At 43.2% G+C, this 26,229-nt stretch overlaps 1 protein-coding gene across 1 annotated transcript in view; it reads right to left on the bottom strand.

The window, feature by feature from the left end:
- Positions 1 to 1,642: 1,642 nt before the first annotated feature.
- LOC126183267 (uncharacterized) overlaps positions 1,643 to 26,229 on the bottom strand; it is a 42,235-nt gene continuing 17,648 nt past the window's right edge. Inside the window, exon 2 of the mRNA XM_049925090.1 lies at positions 1,643 to 3,938. Coding sequence (XP_049781047.1) covers positions 3,574 to 3,933 — 360 coding nt within the window. The 5' untranslated portion in view covers positions 3,934 to 3,938 and the 3' untranslated portion in view covers positions 1,643 to 3,573. The remainder of the gene's footprint in view (positions 3,939 to 26,229) is intronic.

The raw sequence follows: 26,229 nt of genomic DNA on the forward strand, positions 1-26,229 counted from the left end.
CGTTTAATACTGCTTACGTGATGAACATCTCCACAAGGTTTGATAAATATAGGACTGGTGTTTCATAGTGTACTGTTTCTATCAATGTGTGTGGAATAATTTTTTGAATAAAAATAGAATATAATTAGAACTGTGTGAGGGGTTCATACAGGTACACCCTGCAGACAATTGCTTAAGCATTGGGAACACTAATAGAGACTCACCGATGAAATTTGTCAACTTTCATTGGAATTTCTTTAGTAATGCCACCGACAGAAGTGAAATACTCTATTATGAATTTGTTCGATGATTTATCCACAGACATAAAATGTATGTAGTTGTTTCAGATAAAGATTAAAACCAGTTTTCCCTAACATCTCTTATTTTGTAGAATATATGTAAAAGTGTGTATTTTCTTCAGTTTGTACACTTCTCGTCATAATGTGTACAGAGAATGTCAACACTGGCTATCAGTCGTTGCTGCTCGATTATCATAATCCCAGAATGAGAACTGTTACTCGTAAATATACAGTGAAGAGAAGAATACATCTATTAATATCATAGACTCAACAATTTGTATCCTAATAAAAAAAAGACGTCATTTGGACCTTTTTATACAAACTGGAATCCTCAGACCATTTGGAGGAACTGAGGAATTGAGGCACTGAATACCATCTTAACATTTTTAATGTGCTGCGAAGTATCATTTCTGGAGTACTCGACTCTTCTGAGGCACAGGAAAGGCTCTTCACATGCCATTACGAGGTCATCCATTAATAACCACCCAATGATACGACTAATATCTGGACTTTACTACACAACAAAGTCCGTCATCGTCTCTAGAGCTTACAGTTACTACACAACAAAATCCGTTGTCTGTAGAGCTTATGGCTGCCGCGGGTGTTGCAGGTTTCCGACAAACTGTGTATGGGATGGAAGCTCAGCGCATTTGATTTGTGTGTCTGACTATGAGTACCCTGTTTGTGACAGGGCAAGGATGGGTCTATTTCTTGTGGAGTCAGCGACACTGATATAGGGCCATGAATGTGGTCCTCACACCTTAACATCGCTTCCGTTTTCAGAATTATTTTCATTACACATTAGCCTGGAAGGAAAGTGGTAGCACGTATCACCAGTAAAATCGCAGAAATCATGAATCATGATGAGCTATTAGTGCGTGGAGACGTGATGAGCATACGAGCCTCACACTTTGTTATTGATTAGAAGAGAATTGTTAACCCCAGAGCAACAGAGTACTGCACTCGCATGTGCAACTTTCCATTGTTTAAGTCCGACCATGGATGATGCTGAATGTCCACTCCTGTGGACAGGTTTTCTCGGTGACAGAGATACCCGCTGCGTTAACCACTGTCAATCTCGTGTGTCATCTCCAGTGTCAATGGCTTTCTCGTGGAAGAGGTCTTCCGTTGATTTTTAATTGCGTGTCTTCACTCTTCAGTTGCTGAATTTATAATGTGTTTGTTCTACGTTGCTGTATGACCAAGTATCTTACGATTGTTAGCTTTATGTAATTCAGCTACACATTTCAGTATCCTGTTCAGGTAGTATGCTTTCATTTCTGGTTTTCGCTCACTTTTACGAAACTAGCGTGGTAACGAATTGGGTCTGGAGCATGTTAATGGGCGAATGAACAACACAGCAGTATTGGTATATTTGTTTATTATAAAACTTTGTTTATGTACATGATATTCACTCGAGTATCAGACTCCTGTACTTTATTTAACTAGGCCTATAACTAAACTCAGGAAGGAATAAATCTTACAAAGATGAGTGTTACTTTAGTACTATATAACAGGAATGATTAAGAAATGTCTCGGCAGTATGTGACTTATGAAGTGAGTTTGCATTTAAACGGAATTAGTTTTTGTGAAGGAGGAAGGTTTTCGTTGTACTTTTATCATAACATAGCATTTTTATAGAAACATTGAGCACAGGACCGTTTTGCTACATGAAATGTGATGACTATGACTTTTGGGCTTTGAGTTTCAATACATTTATGTATTCAGTAGCGTATTTGCAATGAAGCCCATCGACATTTTAGACACACTGCTGTCAGCTGCGGTGAAGCATAAATTACGTTTCAATAAAGGATAATAATACATAAATGTAACAAACAATAACAATGGCAGCTTAACACAGAAGGCCACCAATTAACAACTTTCTTCAGAAATCACATGAAGCAGACACAAACATTTTGTCCATTCATTCATATACTTCGCATTTCATTTCGTTCGTGAGTAATAACTGCTTGTATGTCGCGCTAGTTACTGAAATGTAGAGAGGGACACAATTCCTGAGTAAGAGTTACCTCGTTGTACTAGCATCAAGTCTGGGCGGACCTGTAACGTGGAAGTAAAACGAGGAAAAGTGGACATGCAATGTTAACTAGTGGTTCAGTTAACAACGCTTCTCATTTAAAAATTCGTATAGTAGGTAGTCATTTGCATAAAAGTTGCTTGTGGGAAGAACAATTTAAGACTGACTCTTAGTTTTACGTGTGCTGAGTAGTTCTCCATAGTAGGATGTCCACAGTGTTACACTAAAGTACCGGGTGATCAAAAAGTCAGTATACATTTGAAAACTTAATAAACCGCGGAATAATGTAGATAGAGAGGTAAAAATTGACACACATGCTTGGAATGACATGGGGTTTTATTAGAACAAAAAAAAAGTATTGCTAGACGCGTGAAAGATCTCTTGCGCGCATCGTTTGGTGACGATCGTGTGCTCAGCCGCCACTTTCGTCATGCTTGGCCTCCCAGGTCCCCAGACCTCAGTCCGTGCGATTATTGGCTTTGGGATTACCAGAAGTCGCAAGTGTATCGTGATCGACCGACATCTCTAGGGATGCTGAAAGACAACATCCGACGCCAATGCCTCACCATAACTCCGGACATGCTTTACAGTGCTGTTCACAACATTATTCCTCGACTACAGCTATTGTTGAGGAATGATGGTGGACATATTGAGCATTTCCTGTAAAGAACATCATCTTTGCTTTGTCTTACTTTTTTATGCTGATTATTGCTATTCTGATCAGATGAAGCACCATAGACATTTTTTGAACTTTTATATTTTTTTGGTTCTAATGAAACCCCATGTCATTCCGAGCATGTGTGTCAATTTGTACCTCTCTATCTACATTATTCCGTGATTTATTCAGTTTTCAAATTTATACTGACTTTTTGATCATCCCGGTATATGTTGTCAGTGATAGTATCAAGTAAGTCCACACGAAATGAGCTGCTTCGGAGGAAACTTTTGCTTAGTAAGGACTTTGAGAGTTCCTGATTTCATTTCGTAATAAAGTTGGTGGAGAAAGAATCATTCGCGATTTATGTTTTAGACGTATACCGTGCAGTGTATATTGTTCCACCCGAATTCGATGACCCTCTCTACAACAGCAGTCGGTCGAGTACGTGAAAGTGTGCACCGAGAAAGAAACGTTTATCGGTTTCTTCGTATGCTTAGGAAGAAATGGTAACGTGTGTGTCCGTGATGACGTCGATGACGGGTGTGAGGGAGAGACACACAGAACCCGGCAGGAAGGAGGCGGGGACCCCGTTGCTGCCCTCACCGGCGGCGGGCGAGCCCAGCGTTCTTCAGGATGGAGAAGATCTTGGCGCGCGGAATCTTCTCCGCCTCGCGCTCGCGCACTTGCATCTCCTCGGGCGTGAACCAGCTCTCTTTGGCGAGCGCCGCCTCGATGCGGGGGTTCTTGTAGAAGGGGTTCTGCAAGGCGGGCGGCAGCCGCGCCTCGGCCTCTGCGTTGAGCACGACGGCGCGGTGCTGCAGAGCCCTGCGCGAGTCCGCGACCGGCGCCGCCGCCAGCGGCAGAGGCACCCCGAAGGCGGGCGCCGGCACGAAGAACTGCGCGCGGGCCACCGCCGCCGCGCACGCCACCACGCACATCGCACACACCAGCTGACGCATCTTCACTGCACACACAAAGAGGCACGCTGTAAACATGGCAACTGGAGCGTCATGTACTGCCGGGTCACATTATGAAATGAAATGGAAGTAAGAGTGGAGCTTAAAATTCCGTCGACAGCGAGGTCATTAGAGACGGAGCACAGTTTCAATTTGTGAAAGGGTAGGGAAGGAAATCGGCCGTGACCTTTTGAAAAGAACCATACAACAATTTGCCTGGATCGATTTAGGGAAGTCATAGGAAACCTAAATCTGGATGGCTGGACGCAGCTTTGAGCCGTAGCCCTCCTGAATGCGAGTCCAGTGTGCTGTGCTAATAAGTCGGCCACCTCGCTGGATGGGTCACATTATGACACGGATACGGGGATACGGGAGGGGGGGGGGTGTAATGAGGGACATAACAACTCCCCCGCCCTCCCCAATCGTATATTTTACCCAAAGCGTTCCCTCTGAATATACGTCAATTTCCAAATTTCTCAGTTATCTTTTGGAGACTAAAGTAGCATGAGAACAAAGAGTCTTGCAAATGGTAAAAAACTCTATATAATGGTAGGGCACTTGCCCGCGATAGGCAAAGGTCCTGAGTTCGAGTCTCGGTCCCGCACACACTTTTAATCTACCGGGAAGTTTTATTTATAATTATTATAATATTTCTGTAGCTACCACTAACCCGTCAAATCACAAATACACTGGTGTCTAAAATTAAAGCAAGATACCGATATCGAGGAGGATCACTGATGGTGTGGGCAGGGATTATGTTGATCACTCGAACATCTCTTCATGAAACTGTATGGGTGAATCGGAAAGATTTTACTGATGTCGTATCGTGACGAGGTCTTGGCAGTTAACGCACGGTTGTTGCGAAGTACTGTGCGTCCAGACTTCGTACTGATGGACGATAATGCTCGACCTCATGGAGCAGGAGTGGTTGATGTTTTCTTGGAAACGGAGGATACGGCACGCATGGCGTGGCATGCTCGCTCTCCCGATTTGAATACCATAGAGCATGTTCAAATGGCTCTGAGCACTATGGGACTTAACTTCTGAGGTCATCAGTCCCCTAGAACTTAGAACTACTTAAACCTAACTAACCTAAGGACATCACACACATCCATGCCCGGGGCAGGATTCGAACCTGCGACCGTAGCGGTCGCGCGGTTCCAGACTGTAGCGCCCAGAACCGCTCGCCCCCCCCCCCCCACCTCCCCCGTCGGCATAGAGCATGTCTGGGATGCACTAGGGAGATGGGTTGCATCACGTCAGCATCCACCAATCACTCTCCAAGATTTGCGAGCAGATCCGCAGGAACAATGGGCGTTATTGCCTCGACATGACACTGATGACGTTATTCACAGCACGCTCTGTCGCTGTCAGGTCTGTATTGCTGCCAGAGGTGCTCACACCCTATAGTGGGCACATTAACCAGTTGCCAGAATGTGTGTGCGAATTTGTTAAGTTGGGAAAAATGAAGAACATCTTCGTCTGCTGTTATGCATGTTGCAGTTGTTTACGTTCTATGTTCTTTACATTGTTTCTACTTTGCTATGACCTGTTTATACTGTTCTGTGGCTGAATAAAAGCAAACTTGCAAAATTTCCGTTTGTTGCTTTAATTTTGGACACCAGTGTAGTATCTGTAGCAGTTCTGTAGTGCACATCATCTTCTTAGTGGTACGTAGTGTGGGCTGTATCGAGAGAATTTCAACATCCGGGAATAGTGTCTACGTTGTGGTCTAGACAGATGATATTTCCAAAACAGAAATTTACGCAACAGCTATCGAAGGTACGATGGAAGGTAAGAAGAAAATAGTTGGTAGAAGAATAAAAACGCTGGATGAAGAGAAAAGAGGAAGATACCAGATCACAAAGCAGTTGCCCCGGAACAAGACAGGGTGTAGAAAGCAATGGTGCTAGGAACATGCCAATACTCAGAACCCCTTAAGATTGTGATTGAGTATTGGCCAAATGGTTTTCCTTGTGACCTCTGCAGCTGAGGGAAACATTCTGGACAGTAAAGGTGCACATTCAAAGGCTCTCAACAACAAATCTGGCAAGGCTCGGAAGTTCATAGGTAGAATGCCCAAACCAGGGGAAATTGAGAAAGAAGAGTCAGAAAGGGAAAGTAAGAAAGCATAAGACACAGATTGACTTTCCCAAGTGTAGACGGAAGCGACTGAAACAAACATAATTCCCTCTATTTACGTACTTTCATATCTGTAGTCTGCAGACCTGTCTTCACAACCGTAGTTCTACACGAAAAACAGACAACTACGAGTGCACACTTCAAAAAAATGGTTCAAATGGCTCTGAGCACTATGGGACTCAACTGCTGAGGTCATTAGTCCCCTAGAACTTAGAACTAGTTAAACCTAACTAACCTAAGGACATCACAAACATCCATGCCCGAGGCAGGATTCGAACCTGCGACCGTAGCGGTCTTGCGGTTCCAGACTGCAGCGCCTTTAACCGCACGGCCACTTCGGCCGGCCGTGCACACTTCGAATATATAATAAATGATTATGCTGTCAAAGTTTTTCGGGTACGCTGCTATTATACCGGGTGATCAAAAAGTCAGTATAAATTTGAAAACTGAATAAATCACGGGATAATGTAGATAGGGAGGTACAAATTGACACACATGCTTGGAATGACATGGGGTTTTATTATAACCAAAAAAAAAAACAAACGTTCAAAAAATGTACGACAGATGGCGCTTCATCTGATCAGAATAGCAATATTGAGAATAACAAAGTAAGACAAAGCAAAGATGATGTTCTTTACAGGAAATGCTCAATATGTCCACCATCATTCCTCAACAATAGCTGTAGTCGAGGAATAATGTTGTGAACAGCACTGTAAAGCATGTCCGGAGTTATGGTGAGGCATTGGCGTCAGATGTTGTCTTTCAGCATCCCTAGAGATGTCGGTCGATCACGATACACTTGCGACTTCAGGTAACCCCAAAGCCAATAATCGCACGGACTGTGGTTTGGGGACCTGGTAGGCCAAGCATGACGAAAGTGGCGGCTGAGCACACGATCATCACCAAACGACGCGCGCAAGAGATCTTTCACGCGTCTAGCAATACTTTTTTTTTTTTTTGGTTCTTATAAAACCCCATGTCATTCCAAGCATGTGTGTCAATTTTTACCTCTCTATCTACATTAGTCCGTGGTTTATTAAGTTTTCAAATTTATAGTGACTTTTTGAACACCCAGTAGATCTTAAATCCATTGCATGGCATACGTAATACTCGAATTTTCGCACAAATGCTTTTCGTACAATGTATTTCTCTCAACTCAATGTCTTCCAAGTTATACGAGTATGGTGTGCTAAGCACAGATATAAAATTGTTATTGTTATATTAAAAATGTTTTTATATTTTATTATTATTATTATTATTATTATTATTATTAAACCTCTATGCGTACATATCATGTTAAATTGGGGATGACGGCAAGTTATATTTGGATGGGGTGTAGCAGTAGCAGAGAGTAACAAATGGTGACATCCTAGAACCAAATCCTGGACCTGCACCTGGTCGCATTATTATGACCACTTGCTTCATCTGTCGCAGGCACTACGAAACCCGCACAAGTGTGCTCTGTCTTCGGGCCACGAGTGGCCTACCGGGACCATCCGACCGCCGTGTCATCCTCAGAGGAGGATGCGGATAGGAGGGGCGTGGGGTCAGCACACCGCTCTCCCGGTCGTTGTGATGGTATTCTTGACCGAAGTCGAGTAGCTCCTCAATTGGCATCACGAGGCTGAGTGCACCCCAAAAAATGGCAACAGCGCATGGCGGCTGGATGGTCACCCATCCAAGTGCCGGCCACGCCTAACAGCGCTTAACTTCGGTGATCTCACGGGAACCGGTGTGTCCACTGCGGCACGGCCGTCGCCTACGAAACCCGTGATATGTGAGAATTAGTTGTATGTGAATTTGGGACTACATAGAATGTAAAAAAAGTATCTGCATAATGCCCGGAATTGATAGAAGTAGAAACAGTTCTTTTGCACCTGGCGATATATGCTTTCCTGCCCAATTAATGTGACCACCTGTCAAAAGTCTGAATAATCACCCTTTGCAGCATGGAACACTGCTCGACATGCAGGAAGAGGGTCAGTGAGGTTCTGCAAGGTACTGACATGAATGTTGAGCCATGCCGATTCCAGTGCAATTGCCAGCTGCACTGGGTCTCTCGGTTGAGGATCCATGGCATGAACAGCCTGATCGAAATGGTCCCACTGATTCTCGAATGGGTTTAAATCCGGAGACCTTGGTGGCCACGGGAGTACACTAAACTTATCGCGGTGCTCTTTGAATCACGCACGTCCACTGTGAACTGTCTGACGTGTGATGGTAGACGCCATCGCGCCGACGGAAAACCAACTGCATGTAATAGTGGACATGGTCTCCAAAGATAGCCGCATACTTCTGTTGATCCACTTTGTCTTCCATAATGACGAGATCACCCAGATAATGCCACGAAAATATTCCCAGGAACAAAAGGATCCCTTGGTTGTTGCAGGGTGTTTGCTTCCAGACGTTTCACACCGCCACACCAACGGCCATCTGTCCGATGGAGCACAGAACGTGATTCATCAGAAGAGGCCAGCTGCCGCCACTCAGTGCACGTCCAGTTGCGGCAGTGGCGTGCAAATTCCAGCCTTCGTCGCTGATGAATGGCAGTCAGTATGGGTGCATGAACCAATCGCCTGTCGCGGAGGCCCATACGTAGCAATGTTCGCTGAACCGTCACTGACTGCTGGTAACCCCTTGGTTCATCTGGGCGGTCACTTGTTCAACAGTTGCACGTCTTTAAATGAAACAACAAGTTTACTGTTACCAGTCACCGTTTTATTTATTTCCACGACGCGTTTCGAAGGTTTAAACCTCCATCATCGGGTGGATTTACATAGTTAGTATGACATTTGCGTGTGTGTTGTGTTACGATTTTTGGAGGAACTTGTGGCACTGCCTAATGGAGAAACAAGACACTATTTCAGAATATGGCTTAGGATTACTTTTGACAAAAAATTAAACTGATGTCTAATGGTAAACATTAAATAAGTAAACTAGAGTACCTCCAGTGGTCACAGGTTCCTTTTGCTGTCGTAACACATCACATGTATACTGCCACATTTGTAAACAAATATGGCGTCTGGAATCAGCTGGGTGCAAGGTTCGTATAGCAGAAGAGAAGACATAATCGCAAAGTGCAAAGAATATACATCGTAACAACATTATTACAGAATAATTGTTTAAAGCATTTGGAGGTGTTTGTTTTGAGGTATCGAATATATGTGAGTGTACTTCAGGTGTTATATAAATACAATTTTGACAAGTTAAAAAAGCTAAACATTCGTACTCGTTTATACAATCAGGTGAAATGTTAAAATGGCTTAAACTTCATACTTGTTAATAAAAATTAGGTGAAATGTTACAGACTTGAATTACAATGATCATATTGGCTACAGCAGTAAAATCATACATAGATGACACTCTTTGATTGGGATTAATAAACAGATGTGAGGGGCTGGAGGCAGAAGGAGAGGAAGAGAGAGAGAAAGTGTGTGTGTGTGTGTGTGTGTGAGAGAGAGAGAGAGAGAGAGAGAGAGAGAGAGAGAGAGAGAGAGAGAGGAAAGAGTGATTATATGAGAGCAAACATCTATACGCCGGCCGGAGTGGCCGTGCGGTTCTAGGCGCTACAGTCTGGACCCGCGTGACCGCTACGGTCGCAGGTTCGAATCGTGCCTCGGGCATGAGTGTGTGTGAAGTCCTTAGGTTAGTTAGGTTTAAGTAGTTCTAAGGTCTAAGGGACTGATGACCACAGCAGTTAAGTCCCATAGTGCTCAGAGCCATTTGAACCATTTGAACATCTATACGGCAAGGAGTCTTAAGATTGCATGTTACATATATTAGCTGCCTAAAGGCAGTCACGGTAAAGCTTAACCTAAAAATGTTCGCTTTTAAAGTTGCACTTCTATTCGCCTGTACTCTTCTCCGCAGCCGTCGTTCACCCCTGTTATCTATGGCCCGTGGTGCACCACAGTTGTCATGGTGCCCATTTTGGATAGCGCCATTTTGCCATGCATGGTATACTTTAACCACGGTGGCACTCACTCTACGTCTCCGTACCAATAGCAGTGCCTAATGGCAAGTCATGACACACTACTAACAATCCTGCAGTGCACAGTTTGTGTATCATTCCCATAAAGGTGGATACCCATACAGTAAATAGATTTCCGTCTACACGGCTCAGTTATGAAAAGTTTAATTATAACCACCCTGTAGTCAACAAAGATTGCTAAACATTTGTGCGCCACATCTTTTTACGTCTCGTGTGTCGGTCCGCGTCGAGATGTTTACTACAAGTATGCGGTAGCACTCTCACTCGCTGCTAGAGCACTGACTGTTTTTCAAGTTATGTTGTCCCTGTTAATTTACATCATTAAACCAATATCGCACTAAACAATTCTGGATCGCTCTATCGAATGAGAGCCTAGAATTCCACTTTTTAAAAAATCTAACGACAAACATAGTGACGTTTTTTGTTGATACTGTGCGCCACAGGAGATGCATGATAAGCAATATCTGTTTGGCCTGACACCCTCAACACGCTGTAGAAAGTAATAGTAGTAGTAATGAATGCCGACCCAATCACCAGTTTGTCTTATTCTCTGTTAGCAATGGAAATAGCTTTCTTGTCCTCTACGTTCACACGTACGTCGCCAACGAAGGTGTACGGGACTACTCATGCCTTCGCCAGTCACCACCAGTGAAATATGGGCTTCTACTCATGAAGCCTTACAACAGCAGCTAAGGTAGAATATCTCCCGATCTGTCTCACACTGCAGAAACTTTTGTTGCATATAGGTGCATCTCCAACCGCTGATTTTGTACCACAAAATTATCTTGTAACGCTGGCAGTAAAACGAGTAAGCTCTGAAGTGTGAATAAAATGCGAAATGAAGTTGGTTTCCATGAATGTTAGCGCGAGGGAGTGAGAACTTAAATGCCAAAGCTGTAGTACTTGGCAAAGCAGTGTGAAATCAGCAGCACTTAATAATAATAATAATAATAATAACAATAATAACAATAATACCCATAAAAATAATAAATTCTTAAACATCAGTGTAGCAGGCTACCCATGAACAAAAGTCTGGTATTATATTCATCTCTGGCACCGGCAAGTACAATATTTATAGCTTTCTTGGCCTTTAAGCAGTTTTCTTTTTGTTTCATATGCAAAAGGTTTTCCCGAAATATGTTTATGGTATCACTACAAAAACCAGATTGAAAACCCCGAGGCTATAGTTTTTCCATCTACTCAGATGGTTGTAAAAGTTACAATAAGCAGTTTATTTCAAATGTTGTGTTGGTTTGATTTGGGGGAAGAGACCAAACTGCGAGGTCATCGGTCTCATCGGATTAGGGAAGGAAGTCGGCCGTGCCCTTTCAAAGGAACCATCCTGGCATTTGCCTGAAGCGATTTAGGGAAATCACGGAAAACCTAAATCAGGAAGGCCAGACGCGGGATTGAACCGTCGTCCTCCCGAATGCGAGTCCAGTGTGCTAACCACTGCGCCACCTCGCTCGGTATATTTCAAATGTTAATAAACATAGAAATGATTCTATAGGTGGTTTGCAAAAAAGAGGCCCCATCCATACTGTGCAAAGTTCAAAGGGGCTCTAGAATACTCTCAGCTTTAGTTGGTCCCTGAAGAGAATGCCATCCTGATTTAGGTTTTCCGTGATTTCCCTAAACTACTCCAGGCAAATGGCGGGATGGTTCCTCTGAAAGGGCACGGCCGACTTCCTTCCCAATCCTTCCCTAATCCTATGAGACCGATGACCACGCTGTCTGGTCTCCTTCCCCAAACCAACCAACCAACCAACCTGAAGAGAATGTGTTTGCCATACAGAAAGCAATGAAAACCGGGTTGTCATATCAGAGAATACAGGAATTTTTGGACCCATCTGCAACTGAAGTCCACGCTCTCTCAACATTTTATTAAAGGGAGGAATCTTTTGTTGTAGGTATCAACATTACCTCCTGGTGAATGTAAAATACATATTTGGTAGATAGCATTCTAAGTGTTTGAATATCACTGTCACAGGCGAAGAATTCTGGATCTGTAACTGCGATGTTCGATTGTTTGGAGCTAAATATGCAGTAGCTGCATTCCGAAAACTACGTTCTGTGAACAAGAGAGCTTTGTCTGTTTCTTCCACTACAGGGAGATTGTCGGTAAATTTTTCGATAAGAGACACGTCATTGGGAATGTCATTGGTGACGGAACATCAGCTAATCGTCAGTTATCCCAGGATATGGGCGAAAATCTGTCCGACATTCGACTGAAGTAATCGACTGTCGAACGGGGATACGAACCCTATTATTTTCGACTGCAAGTCTAGCGCCTTAACCACGGCATTACTAACTCAATTGTTCTTTATCTGGACAAACTGTAGCACATTGGTCAAATATTTGTGCCCTCTGTTTAGTTGTATCCAGCATCAGTGTTTTTGAGCACCTTTTCTGTTTTCCTGAACGTGCCCCGATATTAACAGCCTGCTTCGTACAGGCAAAGAAATTAATGAAAACATCGTGAAACACAGACTGAAAGCTCCTGATCTTGGATAAAATTACTTAAAGAGTCTTTTGGCGGATGGGGAAAACATCGTGTATCACGAAAATTCTTTTGAAAAAGTAAAATAAATCACTTGTAGCCACCTCAATGTAAAGAATATTATTTGTTTACGTGTTTCTCCTATTATTGTATTGATACTTGTATCGCTAGTGTTTGAGTTACAGCAACAACTACTACTTCACTGTAAAAATCGTGAAGGAAATGGAAAGTGTTACGCATTGGGAAACCGCGGCGCGCTGTCGTACTCCAGTACTTCCTGCCTGAGAAGAGTTGAATGGCTGGCATGAGTGACATGGGACCATCATACCGAAAGATCACACAGACTGTTTGCAATAGTGCAATGACTGCAGAACGAGTGGTGATGAGATGGATCCGGGACAACAGCATGACGACAAGAGTGGGCACAGATACATCCACAAGGACTACGTCACGAGAGATCGCATGATCGCTCAACTCGATCTGACGTGTAGTCGGTTGACAACAGCTGAAATATGGGCAGGGATTACAGGCCGAGTGCTACCGCAAACCGTCGGGAACAGATTACTAGAAACCAGGATGAGATCTCGAATTGCCATTCATCATTTACCACTGACACTATAGCACAGTCAACAGAGACTTGCATGATGTAGAGCCAGAGTCAGCCGGGACGCCGAGTGGCATTTTGTGGTTCTCAGTGATACTTTTGCTGGTGGCGGTCAGGTAGACGCGAACGTTTCCGTAGACGATCTGGTGAAAGGTCACAGGAAGCAGCGACTCTCGAGACTGATACCCCTCCAACATCTGGTATCATGAAGCTGGGAGCTGTTGGCTGTGACAACAGACCTGATTTGGTGTTTGTTGAAGGGAGGCTCAATGCTTGCCGGTATGTGGCAAAAACGATAAACCCTGCTGTAGTATCCTTCATGGACAGGGTATCAAGTGGCGTATTTCAGCAGGATAATGCAAGACTTCACACCGCAGTTCACAGCACAAACACCTTGACAAATGTACGGATTTTTGTCTGACAACTGAGTCCTCTGAGTTGTCACCCATAGAGCATATCTGGGTTGCGATGAGAAGGCGGTTACTTTCGTACCAGGCAGCAATCGTCATGAGCTGACAGTTGTCAAGTATGGCAAGAAATTCCTGAAGATGACATTTAGAAGCTGTTTGTCTCCAGGCTACAACAGTTTCAAGATATTTTATATTCTTCTGCACCCGCTATGTATTACGTGTCTTTTAAGGACATTGTATAATTATAATTCCAAGAACACTGCTAAGTTCGATTGCTTTTATTTTACAATAGATCTATTTCACCTGAACTGCCATTATGAGGTTATCTCTAAGTAAATGGTACATAATTTTGGTACAATATTTCTAATTTTATGGACAATTATTAAATGGATTTCATTACTATACATTTTACATACGTCGTACCATCAGACGTAATTAAAAATTTATAATAACGAAACCCATTTAATAACGTAAAAATATATAATAATGAAATCCATTTCAAAAGTCTAGGAAATCTAAATGCCTGTGACCCGACGGGGATCTGAACCATAGTCCTCCCGAATGCCAGTCCAGTTTAGAATGCAATGAAAGTTTAATCACTGAATACTCCAAAATATTTGATTAATATCGGACTTGTGCTTTGTACTGTAACACTTACCGTTTCTGTCAGTGTGTTTTCGGTAATGTGTAACAGTATAAAACATTCCGAAGTGACTGCTGCAAATAAATAATTGCTTTACAAATTTATTTGACAATACCTCCCAAAAGAGGTAAAAATACATTCCAGTAAATATGTGTTTACCCACCAAATAAGTCGACTGCCGTAAGCCATATTCATGTTACGTATTTTTCCACCTACTTCCGTCGATGCGAAGCAAAAATCGCGTGGAAAGAAAGCGGTTATCTTACGTGGAAAGTTGGCTCATAAAGAAGCCCAGCAGGCTGCAGTCCGCAAAGTGGTCGGCAGATGGACTTTCCCAGGCCACCGTGTCTTGGACCCGGTTAGAAATCTCTGGATTAAATGCACAACCTGCAGACACGTCTAGGACAGCTTTCCTTCTAGAAAGTGGATGCGTAGTGTGGCTGTGAGACGAGATATTCTCGCTCGTCAGGGTCGTCTGATTACGGAGGGAATAAGGGTATCCGATGACAACGATAGTGCACGTCGCCTCCTTCAAATCTTGTTAAGAGAAGAATTTATGTAACAAAAATAAATAAATAAATAAATACATTTACATCAGGATAGTTTCGATTTCATACAGAGTGAACATGAAATCCATTGACAACATTTCAGAGGTTGTTCAGGGATATTTGAGTATTTTGGAGCAAGAGACTCGTGATCTCCGATGGCTCGTTACAGAATGATTGCAGTTCGTTTGATTTCTTCACAATCAGCCTAGAATTATGCGATAAAAATGGTGTATTAGAATTTCTATATTTTATAGCTAACTGTACAGCTGAGTTCATAAATAAGGGAAAAAATGAAGTTTCTAAATGTATTCGCTTTACTTGTGGCTTGGGACTACTTACAATTAGAAATAAAAGGGTATGTGCTTAATAAGTTAAAAACAGTTAGGCAAGTGACTTTCGAAATGTATTTATCTTAGCAGGAGTTAAATTTGAAATCAAATAAGTCATAAAGTAGTTGAAAATATGCCACATACTGGAAGAACGAAGAGAAGATTAGGCTCAGCACAAGATCAGATTGGACGTAGGCGGTGGTGTAAATCGACCATACATTTTCAAAGGAACTACCCCAGCTTCACTCTGCTTTAGGAAACCTAAATGCCCACCACCCGACGGGGATCTGAACCATACGTCCCCTGAATGCAAGTCCATTGTGCCAGACACTCCGCCATCTCGCTCACTCATAAAGTTGGAAGTGTGTAGCCTCTTTCCATGTTAGAGAACAGTCCACTTGGCTGCACACAGAAACTATCAAGCGCCTTTTTCTTCGAACTACCCGACTTATACGAAAGAGGAGTCAGTAAGTTCTTCAAGCTGCTTCTAATAGCCAACCATAAAATTATTAAACTTTGGATCTCTTCATACATTTTCCTACTCTGATTCACCCGTATTTCTTACTTACAGTTTTCTATCGCTTTTGTTGTTATTATTGTATTTTTGATTAGTGTTATTTGTTTATATGATGTACGTGCTGTGAGCCAATAATCATCAGTGAACTGGTACCCTATCCGTTCTATCTTGCGCCCTAATCCCAAAACAGCAACAAAGGTGGAGATATGTTTAAACACTGTGGTATCACTGCAGACCGCCACTATAGTGAAAAAACTTATTTTCGTGTTTAAGTTCTAAAATATGTAGCTGTGTTTAAACTGTTGGTTCTAAATCTGAAAACCACGCTGTTAGATACTTCCGAGAGTAAAATTTTTCATAATCTCACAAATGGTGCCACGCGACTGCCTAAATTATTTCTTGAGCTGACATGTAAATGTAAATGTATGGCATAGATGCCTGGGATATCCCGCGAGGTGAGTTTGGCCACCTGTCCGAAAGTGTGTTCTTACTCCACGCACATTGGTGGATATATGAGAGTTTTATGTGTATCTACAGAGTTTAGGTAAGTATAATGGGTGCTTGTACAGTGTGGTGTTGGATTTGTGTTGTTATGGATGAAGGGGAGGAAGAGGCTAAAACCAAATGTCAGCACATAAGTTGCTCCCCTCGAATAGCACGAAGGAGGTCACCGAACTTAACATCCCCAACCAACTGACAGATGACCATGAACAAGTTCACATGCCCATACTTCATGAGAGACGGCGGAGAGGCCTGAAATTTAATCCAGGACATTGGCGGAAAGGCTGGCGGACAGGGTCAGGAACTTACGCCACCACCTCTCCTTCTCCTACTTGCCAAATACTGGCAGTGAAAATTTCATCTATCACCAGGTTTCGAACCGGCTTACCCCCATGTTGAATACAACCGCCCACCTCGGCGATGGAGGCGTGTTTCCTTAACCTTTCTCACACGTGAGCTGAAGGTCAAGATACTCATCCCAATAAAGAAAAGGATGACACAAGCAAAAAGTAAGTGAAGACCTAGATCACTGAGTACGTTGGGCATGGAAGGAACTGTAAATATCGCTTCTATTTCTTCCAGCTCAACGAAGCTTTTCAACTTGGCGTGCAATAGAGGCACTCGCTCGAATAGCTGTGTGGAATATCTGAGTCATATTTTACCACAGTACTCTTGAATTTTCTGTTCTAAGATCTTGTACACAAACATGGCTCCATATTTACTTGAGTGGGTCATATCGGCCACTGTTGGAAATTCTCCAAAATTTTCAACAAACCAGGCATGGACGTTCCTTGTCCTGTAAGTGGCACAGTAATTTGGTCAAGAATCAAATGGTTTTGAGGGTGGACGTGAATGATCTCCAACTGTCATTTAATAGCCACTACCACACTACTAAAAGCCACGAGAAGACATCTCACAAGTGTACAGAGTCATCGCAAGCTTGAATAAATCACCCATGACAGCATCTATTCAGGCCCTAAGGTCATCATACCTTAAATCCAACTTTCTGTTCAAAACTAACTGTGTCGTGACCCATCCAATGAAACTAAAAATTTCCAGTTGTTTAGGTTCTAATGAGCTACTTCACGAATGCATATCAGGTGCAAATCTGCGTACAGCGATCTTACTACAGGAACTCCCGTGGATCATCTGGTTCTGTATCTCACTGAAGATTGTCACTTCTGTGCTCTCCTGATGGATACATGTGTGGTTCATTAACTACATTAGGGATGGAAAACCACTCCCTTACAATGTTGGCCTGAACAGTGATGTGAAGGACATCATATTTCTGAAACTTCTGTGAAGGGTATATTTTATGATCTTCTGCAGAATCTGAACGCAGCTTCCTTCACTATTGCCCACCGCCGACATCTATGATACTGTTACTCTGGTTTGCCTTGCATAAGTTAATTGGCTGATGTTTTAGTTACTAGATAATCCATTCAACTGTTCTATTTATGACATTTAAGTCACATGATCGGTTTCGTAATTATGCAATTCCATCTTCAGACGTGCTTGTGGCAAGTCCTACTCAACCGAAACACTGAAGCACATAAAATGATCTAAAACGTAACCACATCTAAAATAAGGACTGCCACAAGTACATCTGAAGATGAAATTGTATAACTTATAAATCAATCAGTATTGAATACCGCCAGTAAAAGGCTGAGTGGATTATCCAGTAACAGCATCTTAATGAAAGACAGCGGAGCACCCGGATGGTTCCATCCATGAAGATGAATAATAATAAAAAAGACTACGTGTTGTCACATGTGGTAATTATCTGAGGCAACTGGGATCGGGGAACAGGCGATACTTTTAGTCCAAATGGCTCTGAGCACTATGGGACTTAACATCTTTGGTCATCAGTCCCCTAGAACTTGGAACTACTTAAACCCAACTAACCTAAGGACATCACACGACACCCAGTCATCACGAGGCAGAGAAAATCCCTGACCCCGCCGGGAATCGAACCCGGGAACCCGGGCGCGGGAAGCGAGAACGCTACCGCACGACCACGGGCTGCGGACTTTAGTCCAAAATTTGGAAATTTGTGGTAAGATCTTATGAGAACAAACTGTTAAGGTCATCGGTCTTTAAGCTTACACACTACTTAATCTAACTTAAACTAACTTAAGTTAAGGACCACACACAAACCCGTGCCCGAGGGAGGACTCGAACCTTCGACGGGCTGGAGCCGCGCGGACCGTGACAAGACGCCCGGCGTGCCCGGTGGCTCTTATACGATGTTACTTCACAATTTCAGTAGAGCATTCTTTAAAGCGAGCTTATGATATTTACACTAACATCCCAGTACATTTGCCTTGTCATGGTATTTTTGTGTTACCAATATGTGCTTATTTAATTGACACGGCTGCATGCCTTCAGTGAAATGATCCGCACGCTGAGAGCACATATTCCTCCATTATTCAGAAAACTGTGCATTATTCTGGAAAATAAATGTTCAACAGGCTTCTGCTACTATAAAAATTGAATACGATCAAAAACTGACTACATACTTTCAAGCACACGTTGAAGGCTTTTTTCACGTTAAATTTTTTTCTGTTCACTTCAAGAGACACGTTTTACTGTGATTTTTGCAGTTGTAACTTACTAAATCGCGTAGAATTCAGGATACCTACTGCGTGGTTCTGTCATTTAGATTTGCGTTTTCTGTGGTTCTCACAAATCGTTTTGCCGCCCGAAGTGGCCTTGCAGTTAAAGGCGCTGCAGTCTGGAACCGCAAGACCGCTACGGTCGCAGGTTCGAATCCTGCCTCGGGCATGGTTGTTTGTGATGTCCTTAGGTTAGTTAGGTTTAAGTAGTTCTAAGTTCTAGGGGACTAATGACCTCAGCAGTTGAGTCCCATAGTGCTCAGAGCCTTTTGAACCATTTGAACAAATCGTTTCAGGAAAATACAAGGCTACACGTCATACGAATACATTCAGAAAATACCACCCAACAGTTAAATCTTTATTCAATGTTAACAAATTTCTCTTCTTCAGAAACTATTTTCTTGGCATTGCCAGTCTACGTCTCTACTTCGGCCGTCATCAGTTATTTTACTGCCCAAATAGCAAAACTCATCTGCTACTTTTAGTGTCTCGTTTCCTAATTTAATTCCCTCGGCATCGCTTGATTTAATTCGACTACATTCCAGTACCATGTGTTTGCTTTTGCTGATGTTCATCTTATATCCTCCTTTCAAGACGCAGTCCATTCTGTTCAACTGCTCTTGCAAGTTCTCTGCTGTCTTTGACAGAATTACTCGTACAATGTCGTCGGCAAACCTCAAACTTTTTATTTCTTCTTCCTGAACTTTAAATTCTTATTCCAAGATTTTCTTTGGTTTCCTGTACTGCTTGTTCTATGTTCAGATTGAATAAAATCGGCAATAGGCTAAAACCCTGCCTCACTCTGTTCTCAATCGCTGCTTCCCTTTCATGCCTCTCGATACTCACAACTGCCGTCTGATATCTGTTCAAGTTGTAAATAACGTTTTGATCCGTGTATTTTATCTTTACTACCTTTAGAATTTCAAAGAGAGTGTTCCAGTTAACATTGTCAAAAGCTTTCTCTAAGTCTACAAATGATGTTAACATAGATGATGTCAACATAGGTTTGCCTTTCCCTAACCTATCTTCGAAGAGAAATCGTAGGGTCAGTACTGACTCGCCCGTTCCTATATTTCTCCGGAATCCAAAGCGTTCTTGCCTGAGCTCGGCTCGTACCAGTTTGTTTTTCGTTTTCCTTTAAAGAATTCATGTTAGTTTCTTGTAACAATGACTTATAAAGTAATAGTTCAATAACGTTCACATCTGTCAGCACCTGCTTTCTTTGGAATTAGAATTGTTACACTCATCTTGAAGTCTCAGGGTATTTCGTCTGTCTCATCATGTTGCACACCTGATGGAATACTTTTGTTATGGCCGGCGCTCCCAAGGTTATCAGTATTTCTGATAGAATGTCATCTACTCAAGAGGCCTAGTTTAGACCTATAACTTTCAGTGCTCTGTCAAAAGCTTCTTACAGTATCATATTTCTTATCTCATCTTCGTCTACGTCCTCTTCTCCTTCTGTAATATTGCCTTCAAGTCTATTCCTGTTGTACAGCCCCTCCGTATTCTCCTTCCAACTTTCAACTTTCCATTCTTTGCTTAGTTCTAGTTTTCCATCTGAGCTCTTGATATTCGTATAGCAGCTTCTCTTTAATTTTCCTAGAGGCGGTATTGATCTTTCTCCAGGAGACACATGCTTCCATCTCCTTTCATTTGTCCTCTAGCTATTCCTGCTTAGCCATTTTGCACTTCCTGTCACCCTCATTTTTTAGACGTTTGTATTCCCTTTAGTCTGCTTCAATTGCTGCATTACTATATTTTCTCCTTTCGTCAGTTAAACCTCTGGTTCTTTCAATTTATCGAGGTCCCATCTCCTTAATTTTTTACTTTGTTACGATTTCTTCAGTTTTAATCTACACTTTATAACAATAAATTGTGGTCAGAGTCAACATCCGCCGCTGGAATTATCTTGCAGTTAAAAATATGGCTCCGAAATCTCCGTCTTACGGTCATATAATCAAACTGAAACCTTCCGGTGTCTCCAGCCCTCTTCCCCGTACACAACCTTCTTTCATGATTCATAAACCAGATGTCAGCTATAACTAAATTATGTTCTGCGCAAAATTCTACCAGGTGGCTTCTTCTTTCCATCCTTTCCTCCAGACCATATTCACCTGCTATTATTCCTTTTTTTCCTTTTCCTACTATGGAATTTCAGCCCCATATCGCAATTAAAATTTTGCTTCCCTTAACTATCTGAATACTTTCCTTTATCTCATCATACATTTCTTCAATCTCTATATCATCTGCAGGGCTCATTGCCATATAAACTTGTGTTACTGTGGCTGGTGTTGGCTTTGTGTCTATTTTGGCTACGATCATGCTTTCACTATGCTGTTCATAGTGTCTTACCTGCATTTCTATTTTCTTATTCATTATTAGACCTACTCCTGCATTATCCTTACATGGTTTTGTATTCGTAACGCTTTACTCACAAGACCAGAAGTCCTGGTCCTGCTGCCAATGAACTTCGCTAATTGCCACTATATCTAAATTCAACCTCCCCGTTTTCTTTTTTAAATTTTCTACCTGCCTGCTCGATTAAGGGATCTAACATTCCACGCTCAGACCCGCAGAATGCCAGTATCATTTCGCCTGATGACGTCTTCCCGGCCGGCCGCGGTGGTCTAGCGGTTCTAGGCGCTCAGTCCGGAACCGCGCGACTGCTACGGTCGCAGGTTCGAATCCTGCCTCGGGCATGGATGTGTGTGATGTCCTTAGGTTAGTTAGGTTTAAGTAGTTCTAAGTTCTAGGGGACTGATGACCACAGATGTTAAGTCCCATAGCGCTCAGAGCCATTTTGAACATCTTCCCGAGTAGTCCCCGCCTGCAGATACGAATGGAGCACTATTTTACCTCAGGAATATTAAACCGGGAGGATGCCATGGTCATTTAACCATACAGTAGAACTGCATGCTCTAGGAAGAAATTGCGGCTGCTGTTTCCCATTGCTTTCAGCTGATCGCAGTTCCACCCACAGCAAGGTGATGTTGGCTGATGTTACAAGGCCAGATCAGTCATCCAGACTGTTGCCTCGGCAACTACGGAAAAGGCTGCTGGTTCTCTTCAGGAACCACACGTTAGTCTGGCCTCTCGAGAGACACCCGCCCATCGCGGTTGCACCTACGGTACGACTATCCGTATCGCTGAGACAAGCAAGTCACCCCGCCACGGCAAGGTCCATGGTTCATGATTAACCGCTTATTGTAGAGATATACTCTTCCAGCGAACCATTCGCGACTAAAACAGGAAAGAGGAGGAGTGACAGTGGTGTACAAAGTACCCTCAGTCACACACCATAGCCGGCCGCGGTGGTCTAGCGGTTCTAGGCGCGCAGTCCGGAACCGCGCGACTGCTACGGTCGCAGGTTCGAATCCTGCCTCGGGTATGGATGTGTGTGATGTCCTTAGGTTAGTTAGGTTTAAGTAGTTCTAAGTTCTAGGGGACTGATGACCACAGATGTTAAGTCCCATAGTGCTCAGAGCCATTTGAACCACACACCATAAGGTAACTTGCAGAGTATAGATGTAGACGTAGTTCCGTGATCACGCATCATTCTTACAATGGACCCATGGGACTGAAAATAATACATAAATAAATAAAACCTTTGTGTTCAAATGTTCAAACGTGTGTGAAATCTTATGGGACTTAACTGATAAGGTCATCAGTCCTTAAGCTTACACACTACTTAACCTAAATTATCCTAAGGACAAACACACACACCCATGCCTGAGGGAGGACTCGAACCTCCTCCGGGACCAGCTGCACAGTCCATCATTGTAGCGCGGCAAAACGTTTGTATGTTATGTGGCTATCACTCGGGGCAATTTTTTTCTTGTTGTCGTTGATTACAACCGTGAAGCAACAGAGATCATCATTTGAATTCCACAGTATGGATGGTTGGTCAGTACAATACTCTCAGCACGCACGTGAAGCAGTGTATCTTAAAAGGCTGAAAGTCTTCACAACTTCTGAGATGGGAAGTGCGACCAGCCGCTGTCAAAAATGGCATGTAGACTGGCGTATGAATGGCCATGTTGGGTCCTGAGATGGTTCTCCTCAAGCCCTCTGACTTGACTACGAAAAGTACTCCATATATTCGTCAGTTTTTTGAGGGTCTATAAGTGGACTATGAAACCATCATTTCGATAAAAGCTCTGTTTTGTTACTGAACGCGTCACATGAGTACGACACAGCAAACAACTCACACATTAGTAAAGCATTTATGATTTATGACTTAGCGATGTAAAAATTCTTATGTACTGCAACACATAATATACTTACTGCACAACGCATTAAGTGAACGTAACCGTCCTATATACATTGTAGTTCATCAAGCTCGCGGCGCAACGTACCTTGCCTTTTTGTTGGTAAATCAAATTCTGACTACACCAACAATGGAAATACAATACGTCTCAGACATGGTAACATAATGTCGAATACAGCAGGTAATGCAATAAGGAAACTCGGCACGGCACAAAAGAGCGGTTTTCCCTCCTTCCTTTGTTCCGACACACGGCATCCGATATATGAAAGGTAGAATGATTTAAAAAATGAAGGAAATCCGCATTTCGTAACTGAATACCAGTTGTTATGTATCCTTTCTTCTTTGTAACATAGAAGATGCTATTCTTCTCGCCATAAATTGAAACTTATGTAATTTAAATTGGTATCTTTTACATTCATACTTTAAAAGAATTTAAATGTGTCCTTGCGTCATGTCCTGGTCCTTTGCTGCAGTTCAGAACCCGGAGCTTCAATCAGAGGATGTGTCCCCCGCTATACACTCTCTATTGGGCCTGCGTGTAGGTAACGCACTGACCTGTCTCGATTTGATGCAAACAACTGAATAACATCTGCGCAGTCATAGGCCGTTGAGCGTTATGTATATTTTTTGGAGACAGTTGGCCGTGATTGTTACACGAATTTTGTCTTGTCATTGCAGTGCTCTCCATTTCGCAACACAAAAATCTCGCCTCCGCCTCCGGAGACCTTGATCTGGCATTTACGTGGAGGAACTGCGGCAAGGCAAAGGGAGGGGGAATAAAAAAGGGAGCGGCCGACGCGAAAGGAAAGCTGCAGCCGGCAGGTCGGAGTCCGTGCGTGACCTTGGCGCGCAGCGGCCGTCCTGACGTAACAGTGTATCCGCGTCTGCCGCTTTATAATAAAGCCCGCCATTCCCGTGTTTACCTTCTCTGATAATCACACGCGGCGCCGACTTCACGCGCCGTCTTAATTGACTGCGGTAGAGCGGAGCGATGCATCTTGTGAAAACACTTTTTTAAAAATCGACAACAAACTGAGAATCTGCTTTTTTCGATTATATTTTATTTATTTGCATTCACAGCCCTTCAATATTTTAGAAACGACTTTTGTTAACTGGATTTTTTCTCTGCCTCGTGATGACTGGGTGTTGTGTGATGTCCTTAGGTTAGTTAGGTTTAAGTAGTTCTAAGTTCTAGGGGACTGATGACCATAGATGTTAAGTCCCATAGTGCTCAGAGCCATTTGAACCATTTTTAACTGGATTTATTTGTTTACGATCGCCATTTCGGCTATGGTGTCAGTCTTAAGTCAAAACTTGCTAAGAAGTGCGTCGATGCATGTTCATTCGTCTTAAGGGCTATTTTGTCCAAAAATTTTAATTTTTGTTTTCTTTATGCAGAAATATTGTTTGGAATTTGCTGATTAATATGGTGTACAAGAATGAAATTTTCATTCTACAGCGGATTGTGCGCTAATATGAAACTTCCTGGCAGATTAAAACTGTGTGCTGGACCGAGACTCGAACTCGGGGCCTTTGCCTTTCGAGCAACTAGGAGGTAGGAGACGAGGTATTGGCGGAATTAAAGCTGTGAGGTCGGGGCGTGAGTCGTGCTTGGGTAGCTCAGTTGGTAGAGCACTTGCCCGCAAGAGGCAAAGGTCCCGAGTTCGAGTCTCGGTCCGGCACACAGTTTTAATCTGCCAGGAAGTTTCAATATGGTGTACGATTTACACTCATGGGCCAAAGAAACTGGTACACCTGCCTAATAACGTGTAGGCCCCCGCGAGCACGCAGAAGTGCCACAACACGACGTGGCATGGACTCGACTAATGTCTGAAGTAGTGCGGGAGGGAACTGACACCATGAATCCTGCAGGGCTGTCCATAAATCAGTAAGTGTGCGAGGGGGTGGAGATCTCTTATGAACAGCACGTTGCAAGGCATCCCAGATACGCTCAATAATGTTCATGTCTGGGGAGTTTGGTGGCCAGCGGAAGTGTTTAAACTCAGAAGAATGCTCCTTGAGCCACTCTGTAGCAATTGTAGCATTGTACTGCTGGAATTGCACAAGTCCGCCGGGATGCACAATAGACATGAATGGACACAGGTGATCAGACAGGATGCTTACGTATGTGTCACCTGTCAGAGTCGTATCTAGAGGCATCACGGGTCCCATATCACTCCAACTGCACACGCCCCACACCATTAGAGAGCCTCCACCAGCTTGAACAGTCCCTTGCTGACATGCAAGGTCCATGGATTCATGAGGTTGTCTCCATGCCCGTACACTTCCATCCGCTCGATACAGTGTGAAACGAGACTCGTCCGACGAGTCAAAATGTTTCTAGTCATCAACTGTCCAGTGTCGGTGTTGACGGGCTCAGGCGACGCGTAAAGTTCTGTGCCGTGCAGTCGTCAAGGGCAGGCGAGTGGGCCTTCGACTCCGAAAGCCCATATCGAAGATGTTTCGTTGAATTCTTCGCACGCTGACACTTGTTGATGGCCCAGCACTGAAATCTCCAGCAATTTGCGGAAGCGTTGCACTTCTGTCACATTGAACGATTCTCTTCACTCGTCGTTGGTCCCGTTCTTGCAGGAACTTTTTCCAGCCCCAGTGAATTTTTAGGATCAGGTTTTAGAATGATTCTCGTTCTGTAGCACAGAATTCAGTCTGAAACGTGAATTAGTTTATGAGATTCTGAGAACAATAATAGGCAGTTGCTAAGTTGTTGAACGTGTATTCGGGATATTTACTATTGTGTCATCAGCGCTGCGCTCTGGAGGAGCCAGGGTTGTTGAATTAGGATTCCGATTTAAGTTTTCCTCGGGTTTACTAAATTTCTTCAGACGAATGCAGTGTGGTGCTGTCGGGAGTTCTCCTGCCAATTCTATCCTTGATATCTGTCTAGCTGATCTAGCGCCACCTCCATAATAACTCCTCTGTCGACGGGATGTTTTAAAAAGAATGTCGGAGAGCACTGTTCATCTAACGTCGCACGCAGGATGCCTATAACGCTCCCTCGTCTGTGCAGATGCACAGGTGATGCACAAATCACCATACACGCCCACCTAAACGACTAAATAAATCACCGCCACACGTGCTTACAGGAGCGAATGGGACTTGTCACTGTATAACCTCGTTGTCCACATCGTCAGGACAAGCTTTTTAAGGTGAACTCACGTGTCTTTTTTTATGGAAAATGGTAGTAGTTCGTATAATACTGAAACCAGTC

Source organism: Schistocerca cancellata, chromosome 4 (genome assembly GCF_023864275.1).
Source record: "Schistocerca cancellata isolate TAMUIC-IGC-003103 chromosome 4, iqSchCanc2.1, whole genome shotgun sequence".
Lineage (NCBI taxonomy): Eukaryota > Metazoa > Arthropoda > Insecta > Orthoptera > Acrididae > Schistocerca > Schistocerca cancellata.